Here is a 13,405-nt window from a genome sequence, read left to right as displayed (position 1 = left end):
CGCCTGTCCTTTGATCATCAGGCATACGAGAACGAGATGGCGTGTGTACCGAACGAAGCCCCTCCAGACTATGCAGAGTGCATCAGGGATTCTCCCCTGGACATTTCTTCCCACCCGTCGAGGCCATCCTCCGGAGAGAGATTTGTTCAAGTGCCTCCACCAACAACCTCATCCTATCCTGAAACACCACATCATGCTCGTCGGAGCAGAAGACTGAGACAAAAGGTCGCAAAGGGGCTTAAGCTTGCAGTTGGTGCCACTGTGATGGCTGCTGCAGTTCCTGTTAACGTGGTTGGAAATGCGGCTTATGAGGGAGGGAAAGCTGCTCTCCAGATAGTTGCGGCTCCGGTTCTGGTTTGCGTGTTTTGCCTCTGTGTGGATGATTTTGATTACTGAAGTTTTGAGTGCTCTGCACTTTGTGATAATTCCACTGGAAATTTTTTGAAGATCATCTGAGGGGCATTTCCAAGAGGATGGCGAATAAGGATTCTGCGCTGTCTTTTGGGTGAATTCAGGCCTTCATTTTATAAGCAGTCAATTGATCATGAAACCGTTAAAGATATAAATGCTATGGCAGAGAGCTCGTAGGCTCCTTTGATATGTAAAATGAACGGCTGACAGAATTTCTTGCTCCACATATGCACTGTTATGTGAGTCTGTCGCACCTGAGTTACTGGATGAAATCGTCGAACAAAATCCTTCCAGTTTTGGATGTTGCGTTGGAGACTACCCGGGAGCCCTCTTGTATTCTAAATAAGGCCAGACAAGGCAAAATGTAATCACTCTCGCCTCAAACGCGTAAAAGTCTCCAAACAAGTAATCGATCTAATGTGCATGCGGCTAGCGGTCAGGCTAATGAAAACTGAGCATCGGTCTCGAAAATCATCAATTCAATTGTAGACTAGCATTACCAATACTTCGATCACACAGATCTGGTATCCATCAATACCATCTCGGCAAGTCAAGCTATCACTCACGGCCCCGCGGTCGGCTATTCTCCAATCTTGTCGAACGTCGGAGCGGGGCAGTGCTATTGACATTCCGCGTCAGCCGCGCCGACCGACGGGGCTGTTCGTGCCGTGCTGGTGCATGGGGTGACCGAGCAATGCGGCCCTGAGAAGTCGTACTATCCTCGGTGGGCAAGGTATCTTCTAGCTGCGAATTATGCCCCGTACCTATGTCCCGGTCTACCATCAACGCGCTGGCGGAACCAGTCCGACGCCTAATTGGACGGACGAGGGCATCTAGAGCACCTTGACTGCGGCTGCTGATTGTGTTGCAAATATTGGTCAGGGGAAGGAATATCAGGCAGATCAATTGAATACACGAGTAACTTATTGCTTAACCTTGTCGCCACGTTCTCCTTTTCTATTGACTGAGAGTTCGGTTTTATATACAACCTCCAGCCTCCAATTCATATTACTAATCAACAGATAGTTCCGCGGATGTTCGGAATTGATCCCGAACATAAGACTTCGCATCACGACACTTTCAACACTCCCCTTCGTTCAATACCCCGACACGAATAAAATGAAGCCAAAGCAATAACTGAAACAAGATATCAATAAACTGTGAGGGGTGTTGAACGCCCTTTCTGACAATTTGGGGATCACCTAGTTGTTGTAGTCTAGGGTCCTATTCTTCACCATTCCCAGGGGGGGGGGGGGGCTCCTAGCCCTCCAATCTCATGGATTTCACCAAATGACTCAGGATTTCTGGCCTGACGGCTTTTGTGAGGCCATCCGCGAGCATTTCCTTGGTAGGGACGTACGTTGCTTTGATTTCTCCATTCTCGATGAAATCTCGAATCGCGTGATACCGAACCTTTATGTGCTTGCTTCTCAGATGATTGACAGGGTTGGATGCAAGTGCCATTGCGCCTTGGTTGTCAATTCCTAACGGCATCGCCTCATCGAATCGTATGTCCAGTGATTCTTTGCAACGTTTTCCAATTGAATAGAGGAAGTGCCTTATCCAGATTGCATGTTTGGCAGCCTCCGCAGCAGCAACGTACTCAGCTTCCGTCGTTGACATTGCTGTGATAGGTTGCTTCCTACTGCTCCAGCTCACTGGTCCTCCGGCCATCATAAAGACGTATGCGCTGGTTGATCGGTGCTTGGTCGCATTTCCATAAGACGAATCGGAATACCCTGTCACACTCCCCTTTGCACCGAACGTGTACATGATTCCGTACGTTATAGTGCCTTTGATATATCGAAGGAGGTGCTTTGCAGCACTCAGATGAACTTCCCGGGGTTCAGAGAGGTGCTGACTCTGCCGATTGACTGGGAATTGAATGTCTGGACGTGTGCCACCTGCAAGATAGGTCAATCGCCCTAGGATTTGTCGAAATACAGCGTGCAAATCTCGTCTTAGTCGTTTGGGACTTCCGTCATTTAGGTCGACACTGGGACTTAGCGGCAGGCTGGCCGGTTTTGCATCAAGCATCTGGAATTCTTCCAGAATCGACTTGGCATAGGTTTCTTGATCTAATCGGATTGAGTTTTTCGTCCAGGTGACCCGGATTCCAAGGATCTTGTTGACTAGCCCAGAGTCTTTCATCGGGTGGAACTCTTGGAGCTTCGCCTTGGTCTGATTGATATCATCGATATTTCTGCCGAATACTAGGATGTCGTCTACATAGAGTGCTATGATGACTCCTCGGCTGTTGATAAACACTCCTGGATCTGCTGTACTCTGTCGAAACCCGATCGATTCGACAAATCGTTTGACTTTCTGGTTCCAGAGATAGGCGGATTGTTTGAGCCCATATAACGATTGCAAGACCTTGCAAACATCCTTTGGTCCATGTGTCTGTGGATCAACGCCCTGGGGGATCTCCATGTAAATCTCCTTATCGATTTGAGATCCTACGTACGCATTCACGGCGTCCAGAAGATGAGCAGTCAGCCTGAAACTTGCTGCGATAGCAAATATAATTCTCAGGCTTTCCAGACGAATAATTGGTGCGAATGTGTCCTCGAAATCGAGACCTTCTCGTTGTGAGAATCCGCGGGCCACTAAGCGTGCTTTGAATCTGTCGATTCGACCATCGGCATCATATTTGACGAGGAATACCCATTTGGTCGATACTACCTTGTGGTCTTTAGGTCTCTTCACATACTCCCATGTCCCGAATTGAATGAGATTGGCTAGCTCCAATCTAACGGCTTCTCTCCACTTGGTGCCGTAAATTGGGTCTTGAATAGCCTCGCCATATGTATTTGGAATGGGGATTTGACCATCGCATTTGACGCTTCGGTGAGCAGAATCATCTTCGTTGCTCAGGTATAGGTCTATTGTGATAGCCATGTTTGCAGCGTCTCGCAGCTGCCTCTTTTCTCGTTCTGCAGCGTGTAGAGAAGTGGCCTCGGCGCTGGCTTCCTCTCTCGCTTCTCTGCGTCGCTGCATTCGCGGCTTCCTAGCCAATAGCCTCTCGGTATCTTGAGATTCGATAGCGGCCTTTGTAGGCTTCCGAATCCGTGTCGATTGTCGTATAGGCTGGGAATCCAAATTAAGCTTATCAAGCTCATTCTCATGGTTATTAGTTTGGTTGGATGACTCCGGCTCGCTCTGCTCGATCTGACTGGTTTCCAAGATCTCCTCCATGTCATGTCGGTCATCTGTTTCAACAATTTCGTGCGTCTCATTGCGCATCTCATCATGCGCGTCACTGCGCACCTTGTGTTCGCTCTCAATAGCGTCGGGTTCTTGCTGACTTATCTCAATATCAGCCATCTGAGGGGTTTCGGCCTCAATTTCTCGCTCGCCTGGCTCATTGCTGATGAATCCTCGCCTATTCTCCAAGAAAATAGGATTCGTTACCCGGTGGATCTTCCGGTCTTTCAATGCCATGACGAGGTAATGATTCCGACTGGAATCATACTCCACAAACACTCCCTCGATCGCTCTCGGGTCAAGCTTATCATTTGTCTCAATATGGAACCATGTTTTGCAAAATGGAACTCGTAGTTTGGATAAATCCGGCGCATGTCCAAACCACAGCTCAAACGGGGATTTCTTCGTCCCCTGTACCTGAATGGTCCGATTCTTCAAATAAACGGCTATTTTCAACGCATATGGCCAGTAATTCTTCGGAACATCTGCGTCACTGAGGATAGCTCTTGTGATTTCCAGCAGAAGCCTGTTCAACCGCTCTGCAACACCATTTTGCGACGGGGTGTGAGGTTCAATGAATTCAATCCTGATGCCTTTCTCCTCTGCCCATGGGGTTAAGGCTGTGAACTCTTTCGCATTGTCAGTGCGAATACATAGCAACTGAACACCTTTCTCGCGTTCGACCGAGGCAAGCCATCTCTCTAATATGCCTCGAACAGTCGTCGTTTCTCGATTCTTTGTCAAGTAGACCCACGAAAATCTCGTGTGGTCATCGGTCAATGAGAGGTAGTACTTCCAACCTTCCCGGTTGCTCGTTTGCGTGTAAGGACCCCAAAAATCCATATAAACTCTCTTCAATGGCCTGGATGCCCTCTGTGCGGGCTTATGATTCTGGTTCTTGACGCTTTTCGCTTGGATGCATGTCTCACAGTGCAGTAGTGCCTCGGAGCACTCCGTTCTATTCCAGTCAAGTCCCAATTGCTTCACTATCAATTTCAGACGGTCATTTCCCGGATGACCTAGTCTCCGATGTAATCGCTGCCAATCGGTTGCTTTTACGAGTCTGGCAACCTCGTTCGTATCGTGGCTCGGTTCCGTAGCCAAGGCGTCTTTATGCCGCACCCACCCCAGGTAGCTGGTTCGTCCGATATTATAACCCTTCGCCAGGATTTCTCCACGTTTCCGAAAGAAGCGATAACCTTTGTCGACGTGTTCATTCCATATCCCGTCAGCATATAAGGTTTGGGTGGACAACAGTGTCTCGCTCAAGCTGGGCACATATAAGACATCTGTCAGTCTCACACTTCTTCCGCCACTTAAGGGGAACCTTATGACGCCTTTTCCTGCAATCAGGGTCGATTTTCCAGCAGTCCCGAGCATTCCACAGTATCGCTCGTCCAGGGACTCGAATAGATCGATCTCTGGGCAGCAAGGACTTGTTGCACCACTATCGATCACCGGATTACCTCTCCCCTTTGCTCGCAGCGTCTTCTCATTTTGGATGAGGGACTCAAATCGGTCACTGATTCGCTCATTCAGTCGATATACGGCTTCTTTGCCGCTGCCTTCGCCGTCGCTATCTGACGAGCCCGAGTCCTCGTCTACGGCGCGCGCCCTATCTTTTCGGAATCGCAGTTGCTTTTGGACTTGCTTCCTGCCACGTCCTCTTTTCTTTTCCTCTTGATGGTCCGATTCTCGATCCTTCTCTTTCCTTGGGAGCTTGCAGCTCCTTGCAAAGTGACCAGCCTTTCCACAGTTGAAACATTTTCGCTGCTCGGCACGGCTGGCGGACTCACCTGCCGTCTCATTTGCAGCATTGACCGTCGATTTTAGCTCTTTCTGATGTAGTCGGGATAGGGCTAGGCCTCGCTCTAGATTAGCGCTACCAAATAGCGCGTCCCGAATTGAATCAAATTCCATTGGCAATCCTTCCAGGAATATTGTCAAGATCATGAGCTCGTCAAATCTGTTTTTCTTGTCGCTGATCTCATATAGCTCTGCATTCAGCTGTTCTAACTGTTGCAGGGAATCTTCTATCCCCATCTTCGAATCTTTCTTCCATTGAATCACTTTTCGGAGTGCAATCACAATGTCGTATTGAGTTGTTCGCTCATATCGACTCATCAGGTATTTCCAAACAGCTCCTGAGTTCTTGTAATCTCGTACTGTCGTTTTATCCTCTTGCTTCAAATTCTGTTTGATGTAATACTTTGCTGTCGCATCAAGTGAGGCCCATTTCTGGTTGGCAAGTAATCTGGCCAGCTCTTCCGGCTTATCTTGCAACTCCAATGTCTTTTGTACTGCTTTCCAGACTCCCTGAATCTGACAAAATTCCTCGACGTCGGATCTCCAGGTCCGCACGTTTTCTCTCGCCAATATCGATGTCTTGAAGTCTAACAGCTTCACGGGTTTTATTTCCTCCGGATCCTCTACCGGGTGATTCGTCGTTCTTGCTGTCTGTCCTGCCATCTCGAACAGGATTTGCTCAGCAGCGTCGTCGTCGTGGTGGTCGTCCTCAGTCTGTTCGGACTCTCGATTCTCGTTCACGGAATCGCTCTGCTCCGGCTCTCGGTTCTCCTCGACCGATTCAGGGTCTTCTTGATTCGACGATATAAACCTGCCTCTGGCGTCTCGCCCTGCAGGCATAAGTCTCGGTACAATGTCTATGCGTGGTTATATAGCCCAATGCTATTTGGTGGGCGGGTTGCGCTTTCCCGGCCACTTCCTAGAATTGAGGATATAACACTCCAATTAATTGTTCACTGCTATCTGCTTGGGTAGGGTGTGAATCCTGCACAAGCTCTCCGGGGTGCTAGGCCTGTTGGTTAGACTAGACGTAGCGGCCCGGGCTCATAACCAATGTTGCAAATATTGGTCAGGGGGAAGGAATATCAGGCAGATCAATTGAATACACGAGTAACTTATTGCTTAACCTTGTCGCCACGTTCTCCTTTTCTATTGACTGAGAGTTCGGTTTTATATACAACCTCCAGCCTCCAATTCATATTACTAATCAACAGATAGTTCCGCGGATGTTCGGAATTGATCCCGAACATAAGACTTCGCATCACGACACTTTCAACAGATTGTCAGAATCCTCCCTCTATCACATTGAAGCGAGTGAACTTACCAAACACAGCAAGAGGTGTCAAAGCCTGTGTCACGCTGGCTCAGCCAGAGCTCCATGCAGGACAGGTGTGATAGCGCGTGGCATTGCTGACATCGGAGAATCACATTTTCATCGGTCGTGTCTCCATCTTCCGCCAGGCAAAAGGTACAATGGATGTCGTTCACATCATGGCTCACAGCGAGGCAGTGTAATTCCAGGTCTTGAATTCCTGCCAAAATATTCGCGACGGACGCAATGGCGGGTTGTGACGGCGAGACAGCCCACGGCACATTGTTTGCACGTAGCATCGCGGGGGATACATAAGGCTGGATTGCTTGCGGGAGCTCGCTCTCAGTCTCACTGGTATCATATGAGACACCATGGTCCAACTGATGGGTTGCAGGTTGGCCCAGGTCACTTTCTTCATGGCTTAGCGTGGCCGCGTGTTCCAGCACAATGTTGCTGCCGAGCTGATTGCGAACAGCGGCATCATACCAGCGCCGACTAACCTGGTCAGCTTGCCGATCTCGATGCCATCTGGAGCACAGGAAATGAGTTGCAATGTTGTGCAATGTCGGCTGCAGGGTATGCGCATTAAAAGGTGCTCGAGCGAGGCTTCTCAGCTTCTCCTTTCCCTGCTTGAGCACCTTCGCAGAGACCTTATTCTTACAGCGAGCACCTCGCTCTGTGATGCCGCAGCAGGTAGCCTGGTGGGCCAGACCCTCACCAATCTCACAAACGCTGACTGGGTTCCAAAAGGTAGACATGGCGAAAAGACTAAATGTAATGTAGATCGACAATCAAAGATGAGACAAGTAGTAGGCACAGAATTTATCACTGGGCTCTCTAAGTGCCTTCTAGCTTTTTATAGTTCCTCCTGCTCGCTGTCTTGTGTGGTCACATTGAGAAATGTACGCTAGAGGGTAATTCAGGTGCGGGGCCTGTTGCGTGGTCCAAATTGCTCTAATAGACTACCTGCAGGTATTCCAGTCCATCGAGGCAGCGGAGTGCACCAACTAGCCTACAAATCACACGCCAACAGATTGGCCCGATGTGAGAAGCCTTTATTAAAAATGTGAGGAATTCATGGTATTCTGCGCAAAGGCAGGGCTCCAGGAAGAGCATGGAGATTCCTGGGAGCACAAGAGTTCCTGGGAACAGCCTGTCTGTTCCACAGGCCTCATTTTCCGCGGTTCTACCCCAACCGAATTCCATCATGCTCAAAGGTAAAGTAGAGCGGATCAGCCAGAAGAAGGGACATTGCTTGAATATGGTAATCATAGTACCTCCTACAAATACTCAGCCGGGCCTGCAAGGTCGAGCATTGCTCCTCCATCGACAAGTTTGTTCGGCGCCTCCATCATTTCATCCGAAACAGCCTCTCACTATATGTCGGAGATGTCGCACCACCTCCATACCATCGGTTGGTCATCTTATTCCAGTGTCAGTGCGGGTGCTGACTTCCCATTCTACCAGGCTCTTCGCCGTCATACGAAGAGCGTCCCGCTGCTCATTGCTGCAGACGGTTTATTCAGAATGCACTGTTCTTTGCAATTGCTCGGGGAGATGTGCAGGCCGTGATTCAACTCCTTCAGCACGACATCGATGTCAACAGCAGCGGACCGAATGGCCAGCCCACGCTCTTCACGGCTCTAGAGTATCAACAGCACGAGATCTTGGAGATCCTCTTGGGTGACCCGCGAATCGATGTTCACATCACAGATGGCCAAGGTCACACTGCGCTCCATCTAGCGGTGATATACGACGATCATCTTGCAGTTCAGATTCTCTTGCAAAGCAGATCTCTCGATGTCGATCGGTCCAACTTTGCAGGGGATAGCGCACTACTTCTCGCTGCCAAGACATACGGTGGCTTCGAGCCCAGACGCGACGCGATCCTTGAGCTGTTGGTTTCTCACCCACAATCGATGGTGAGCCAGCGCGACACCAAAGGCTGCTCCCTCCTGCAGTATGCAACGTTCACGTCGAACCGGATGCTGATCGCGCAATTGGCGTGAAGCTGTCTTGATTGAAGGCCCTGGAAGCCTTGGGTCTTTCCCCTTAGGTCAGAACACGAAAGCCGAGCTGCAGAGGCACGGCATGAAGTGACCAAGCCACGTCCACTCACAGAGCCGGAAGTAGTTGGAATATGACTAGACTAGAAGGCCATGGTGCTATATTGAAAGGCCAATTCCCTCGGCTGTTTGAGATTATTGGGAAGATGCCGGGCGCGGGCCGACCGCAGAGTGACGGAGTCTCCACGTGGCCCGCCTTTCACCAACCTGACCAACCTTAGGATTACCAGAATACATGACAGGGGGATATTTGTACTCAAGTGTCTCAGAGGCTCTGGAAGATCTGCAAGATCTGCAGTCGCGATCAAATTCGGAGATCGAGGTTTTCTCATTTGTTAGAAATCGTGATGTATTATACCGCTATGATTGCCTGAAGTCTGAAATATATATTTCGCATGGCTTAATGTTGAGGAATTTTACAACCCAATAAACAGGGCAGAACTGTGTTTATTAGGAAAACGAGTTGAATGAGGATGAATATTCGTACTTTCTAATCAGAATTTCGATGTAAACAGACTACATACAAGAATTAGAATGATATATTTCCAGGTCCAGGATTTAGAAAACCCGACAGGGGGTTCAACTGAAGTTGCCGAGTTGAACCCCCAAAGCCACCATGATTGGTCAGTCCGCCATCCGGAAGTGATTGCCACCGCCTTCTTGAACCACGTCAACAAAGCCTGGCCCGCCAACTGCCATCGTCAGGGTTGGTCCAGGGTAGCTGACTGCCCAACTGGCCCTCACATCATACCTGAAACGAATGTACGCATACGAAACGCTCATCCAGGGCTGTTGCCTCGCCTTTCACAACTCACAGAAAAATCTCAGGACCCCAATACCCAAGACTCGACCAGCTCGACCTTCAATCGCAGAATTTCCCTAGATCCACTCGGAATATGGCTCCAAAACTGTGGGCATATCTAATTCCTGCATCCAAATGCGTTCCGCCCTGTCCTCTTCCACCCTTGATGCGTCCAAGGTTGCCCAGAGAGCCAATGTAGCCCGGCACAAGCGTGCATTGACTGGGATGAATTGGTCGGAATGGATGTGTTCTTCCAATACAAGCTTTTGTGTGATGTCAACCACGGCTGTTGCTAGATGGTAGAAATTCGCGCAACAGGTGCGGAAGAACTCATTCTCGTGAGCTTGCTGACCACGCTGGCTCCGCTTCTCAGTGATTGGGTCTAGTGGGGATTGTGCCACGCTCTTTGCTGTACTGAGGTGTGTCTTTGTGGTCTCTAATGCCATGGTCGTTCTCCCCGCCACAAAGATCCGATGGTCCAGTGGTGTAATCCCGGGAAGATCATCCCGGGCGGCAGGCAAAGCCGCCGAGGAGTGTGGTCTTGGTGTATCTGGCGAGCGACTGTATATACTCGATGCATTAGACGGAGGGCGGGCCATCAGTGAAGCTAGAACAGAGGCTTCTATGCGGCGCTTGGTGTCTTGTAGCCGCGGCTGATCACGCTTATATCACGCGCAAACGGTAGAGAACAATGGGGTCTTATGACAGGCAGTCCTGTGGGTGATATACTCTAGTATTAATTCCTAGGGCGGGGAAGTCGGTGATTGAGCGGGCCGCATTTTCCAGTGGGCTTGGGCTAACGTCCATGCTCGCTGAGCTGTGCTACATAGCAATTTCCGAGTCATCTGGCTCTAGGATGGGGGGTATAGCAGTCTGGCAAAGTAACTTTACTCAAATTTTCTATTTCTCCCCCACTCAGTCTTGGCAAAGCTAGCCCGATGGCCAGCCTAACTTTTGTGCTCTCTGCCGCACAAATGCACTGCTTAAAAGATCCATTGCCCGAGCATGTCTATTGAGTATCGCCAAGCTGAAAGCGCAGTATCCATAAGGATCTTGAACTTGGAGATCAATCTGTGGGTGGCGCAACAGCCGTTCAACACATGCAGTATACCCGCTTGCAGCAGCAAACATGAGGGCCGTGAAGCCCGAGGGCCCAACCTCATTCAATGCGATTTCACCTTGCGAGAGAAGAAGAGACACAATATCTAAGTGTTGGTTGATGACAGCTACGTGAAGGGGCGAAGTTCCAGAGGGGGCTTTTGCGTTGATCTGAATGGACCTCTGGGTCAACAAGTTCTGGACTGCCCCGAGCGAACCCGCCCGACACGCGGCCCACAGCGGGGAAACCAAGCTCGACGTGGCATTGATACATATTTTGGGTTGTCTCAGAAGCATCTGTAGCAAGCGAGGGCTTTGACGCCCCGCTGCTCGCGCAAGAGGGGTAAGACCTCCATCATGCGCGTCATTCAAATGAAGGTCATTCTGGTCCAAGAGCAGTTGCACTAGCTCCTCATTCTGCAGGTCCACCGCGTGCCACAGCGCCGTGCGCCCTCTAGAATCCTGGTGCTTGATGTCAAGCCTTGGGTTGAGTAGTAGGGCTTCTACTATCCCACGCGCCGACCTTCCCTTGAGGATTTTGACCGCGAGAAGTAGTGCCGTATTTCGATGGGTGCCGCACCAATTCACATCCAAGCGAGGGTCTCGGGCTAGGATCTGCACTGAGATATGGTCTTCCTTACGGACTGCGAGGTGTAGCGGGTTCTGCCCAAAGCGATCTTCGATGCTGACGTTCACGCGGGGATCGGTCAGAAGATGGCTTAGAATGGCGTGCTCAGCGTGTTCCACTGCGTACATCAAAGCGGACATGCCATCGGTGCATCGGGCATTGACATCCAGCGCTGGGTACCGCAACAGGCGTTCAACGATGGCAAAATTGCCCTTCGCGACCGCGGTTGACAATGGCCCTTGACCTTGAAAGTCGCAAGTATAGGACAGCCGTGGGTGATGTTCCAGCATGAGGTTAACTGCTTGTGGGTAGCTCATCTCAATGGCGAGCAGAAGCGTGCTCGTCCCACGGTACATGGAGTTGGGACTTGCGTGGTAATGAGTCAACAAAAGGCGCGCAATGTCTAGTCGTCGGTTGAGTATGGCTCGGTGAAAGGGTGGCATCTCATCGTAGTGGAGGCAATCAAATAGAGCTTCTGTGCAGATTGCTGCCATTCTCCGGCAGCAAGCGATCAAGCAAGAGATGTCCGTTTTACCAAGGATCTTGCAGATCCAGAGTAAAAGTTCAGTTGGGAGTTTGTCTAGCATCTTTCCCGTGTAGTATGAAAGCTAATGCAGTTTGGTAGGAAGGGAGGCGAAGCTTTATAACACACGCTCAAGTACACCAATCGAGAACATACTCTACCAAGTATGACCGGGCCCAGGGCTTCTCGTATGGCAGAATCATCTTTGCCAGGCTGGGAAAGGTTGATGCTAATCCTGGGAGCCCTTTTGTCTCTGGGAACCCGTGTGCCATTCCTGGAGACACTGATACTGATCCTGGGAACGGCCATGGCCTCTCCAGAAACCGTGAAGACGATCCCGGATCTGAGTTACCGAAATTCAGGTGCAAAGATACGTCGCCACAAAATAGTTCTCTCTTTAATGCGGAGGCCGTAGATATAAATACTACCCAGGGAGGATCATGTGTGCTATACGCAATGTACATAAGTAACACAGACTGCCTCGCCTAGCCTGCGTATTTGTCCCCCATGCATTGAGAATGATATCAGAAGACCATGTCCAGTCGATCCTGATATCCGCTCTCTCTCTGGCTAGTATCATGAGGCTGCTCCTGATAGTTCGGTTCCAACAGCCCTGGCATTTCTACCGCCTCGACCTTGCTTTATCGGCTGCGTCTAGTATTTTCTTCGTGGTACTTTCCGGTCTTCGCTGGGGCGAAATCTATGCAGTGTGGTGTCACACACTGTTGTGGATGACATCGGCTTTTCTCACCGGACAAATGGTATGTCTCGAGGTTACCATTCTGGCGTAATGAGCTGACTCTGCAGTTTCTCCGGGTCCATTTTCAACAATGTGAGAACCCATTCACTCCGGTCGCCTTACTTAGAGCATATGCATTATACGCTGTGGTCTCCAGCCTGGCAAAGATCGCAAGCCCCATTGTTGGGACTCTTCACCCGACCACAGCTCACCCGGTGTGTCTGTTCGTTCTCGCCGTTGACTACTTGATGGTGACGTTATGGTATCTGTGGCTTCTTGGGCAGGCAACTCAAGCCCGGATTCGCCTTCGAATCATTTCTTTCTGCGTGTCAGCCTTGTTTGCGATCCTACTGGCAGTTGCAGCGCTAGGCACGCTATGGAAGACTTGGGACATTGCGCTCGAGGTAATTATGTCTTTCCGCGAAATACGTCCAGCTGCTGACTGTTTTAGATACAAATGATACTGATCCTTACCTGGACCTTGTCAGCCCAGCTCATTGAAGCAAGGTAGACTGCCATGCGTCTTCCGCTCACGGATCAAACAGCATGGAAGGATTCTCCCTTGTAGTACATACTGTGTGATCAATGATATTTGGTGCAACAAGATGTAAGCCTCTTGGTAAATGCTTCTTGATAGTGACGTCGTAGTGGCTTTTCAAATTTCTCGAGCGTGAATCTGGATTATTACTCGCGCCTTTTCGAACGGTGGTCCCCAGTGGTGTTCAACAGTCTGTCGTAAAGTCGTCCGGTAGATCCTTCCGCATCCCAAGTGAAATGGGATGGCAACGGATTGAACTTGTGGGATACGTTTAT

At 50.0% G+C, this 13,405-nt stretch overlaps 6 protein-coding genes across 6 annotated transcripts; 2 read left to right on the top strand and 4 right to left on the bottom strand.

The window, feature by feature from the left end:
• Positions 1 to 36: 36 nt before the first annotated feature.
• N7478_010053 (uncharacterized protein) lies at positions 37 to 396 on the top strand (the record flags this gene model as incomplete). Its single annotated transcript, XM_056926267.1, has 1 exon — positions 37 to 396. One exon carries the CDS (start codon positions 37 to 39, stop codon positions 394 to 396), a length of 360 nt encoding a protein of 119 aa, XP_056775637.1.
• A 1,275-nt stretch (positions 397 to 1,671) lies between these two features.
• Positions 1,672 to 6,264, bottom strand: N7478_010052 (uncharacterized protein; the record flags this gene model as incomplete). The annotated part of the gene is made up of 1 exon (XM_056926266.1): positions 1,672 to 6,264. The coding sequence occupies one exon, from the start codon at positions 6,262 to 6,264 to the stop codon at positions 1,672 to 1,674; it is 4,593 nt and encodes a 1,530-aa protein (XP_056775636.1).
• Positions 6,265 to 6,744: 480 nt separating this feature from the next.
• On the bottom strand, positions 6,745 to 7,494 carry N7478_010051 (uncharacterized protein; the record flags this gene model as incomplete). Its single annotated transcript, XM_056926265.1, has 1 exon — positions 6,745 to 7,494. One exon carries the CDS (start codon positions 7,492 to 7,494, stop codon positions 6,745 to 6,747), a length of 750 nt encoding a protein of 249 aa, XP_056775635.1.
• Positions 7,495 to 7,943: 449 nt separating this feature from the next.
• N7478_010050 (ankyrin repeat domain-containing protein) lies at positions 7,944 to 8,745 on the top strand (the record flags this gene model as incomplete). The annotated part of the gene is made up of 2 exons (XM_056926264.1): positions 7,944 to 7,953; positions 8,204 to 8,745. The coding sequence occupies 2 exons, from the start codon at positions 7,944 to 7,946 to the stop codon at positions 8,743 to 8,745; spliced, it is 552 nt and encodes a 183-aa protein (XP_056775634.1).
• A 936-nt stretch (positions 8,746 to 9,681) lies between these two features.
• Positions 9,682 to 10,203, bottom strand: N7478_010049 (uncharacterized protein; the record flags this gene model as incomplete). The annotated part of the gene is made up of 1 exon (XM_056926263.1): positions 9,682 to 10,203. One exon carries the CDS (start codon positions 10,201 to 10,203, stop codon positions 9,682 to 9,684), a length of 522 nt encoding a protein of 173 aa, XP_056775633.1.
• Positions 10,204 to 10,534: 331 nt separating this feature from the next.
• On the bottom strand, positions 10,535 to 11,824 carry N7478_010048 (ankyrin repeat domain-containing protein; the record flags this gene model as incomplete). The annotated part of the gene is made up of 1 exon (XM_056926262.1): positions 10,535 to 11,824. One exon carries the CDS (start codon positions 11,822 to 11,824, stop codon positions 10,535 to 10,537), a length of 1,290 nt encoding a protein of 429 aa, XP_056775632.1.
• Between the last annotated feature and the right edge of the window lie 1,581 nt (positions 11,825 to 13,405).

Source organism: Penicillium angulare (assembly GCF_028827245.1).
Source record: "Penicillium angulare strain IBT 27051 chromosome Unknown utg000007l_segment0_segment0, whole genome shotgun sequence".
Taxonomy (NCBI): domain Eukaryota; kingdom Fungi; phylum Ascomycota; class Eurotiomycetes; order Eurotiales; family Aspergillaceae; genus Penicillium; species Penicillium angulare.
This window is presented reverse-complemented; position numbering and strand designations above follow the sequence as displayed.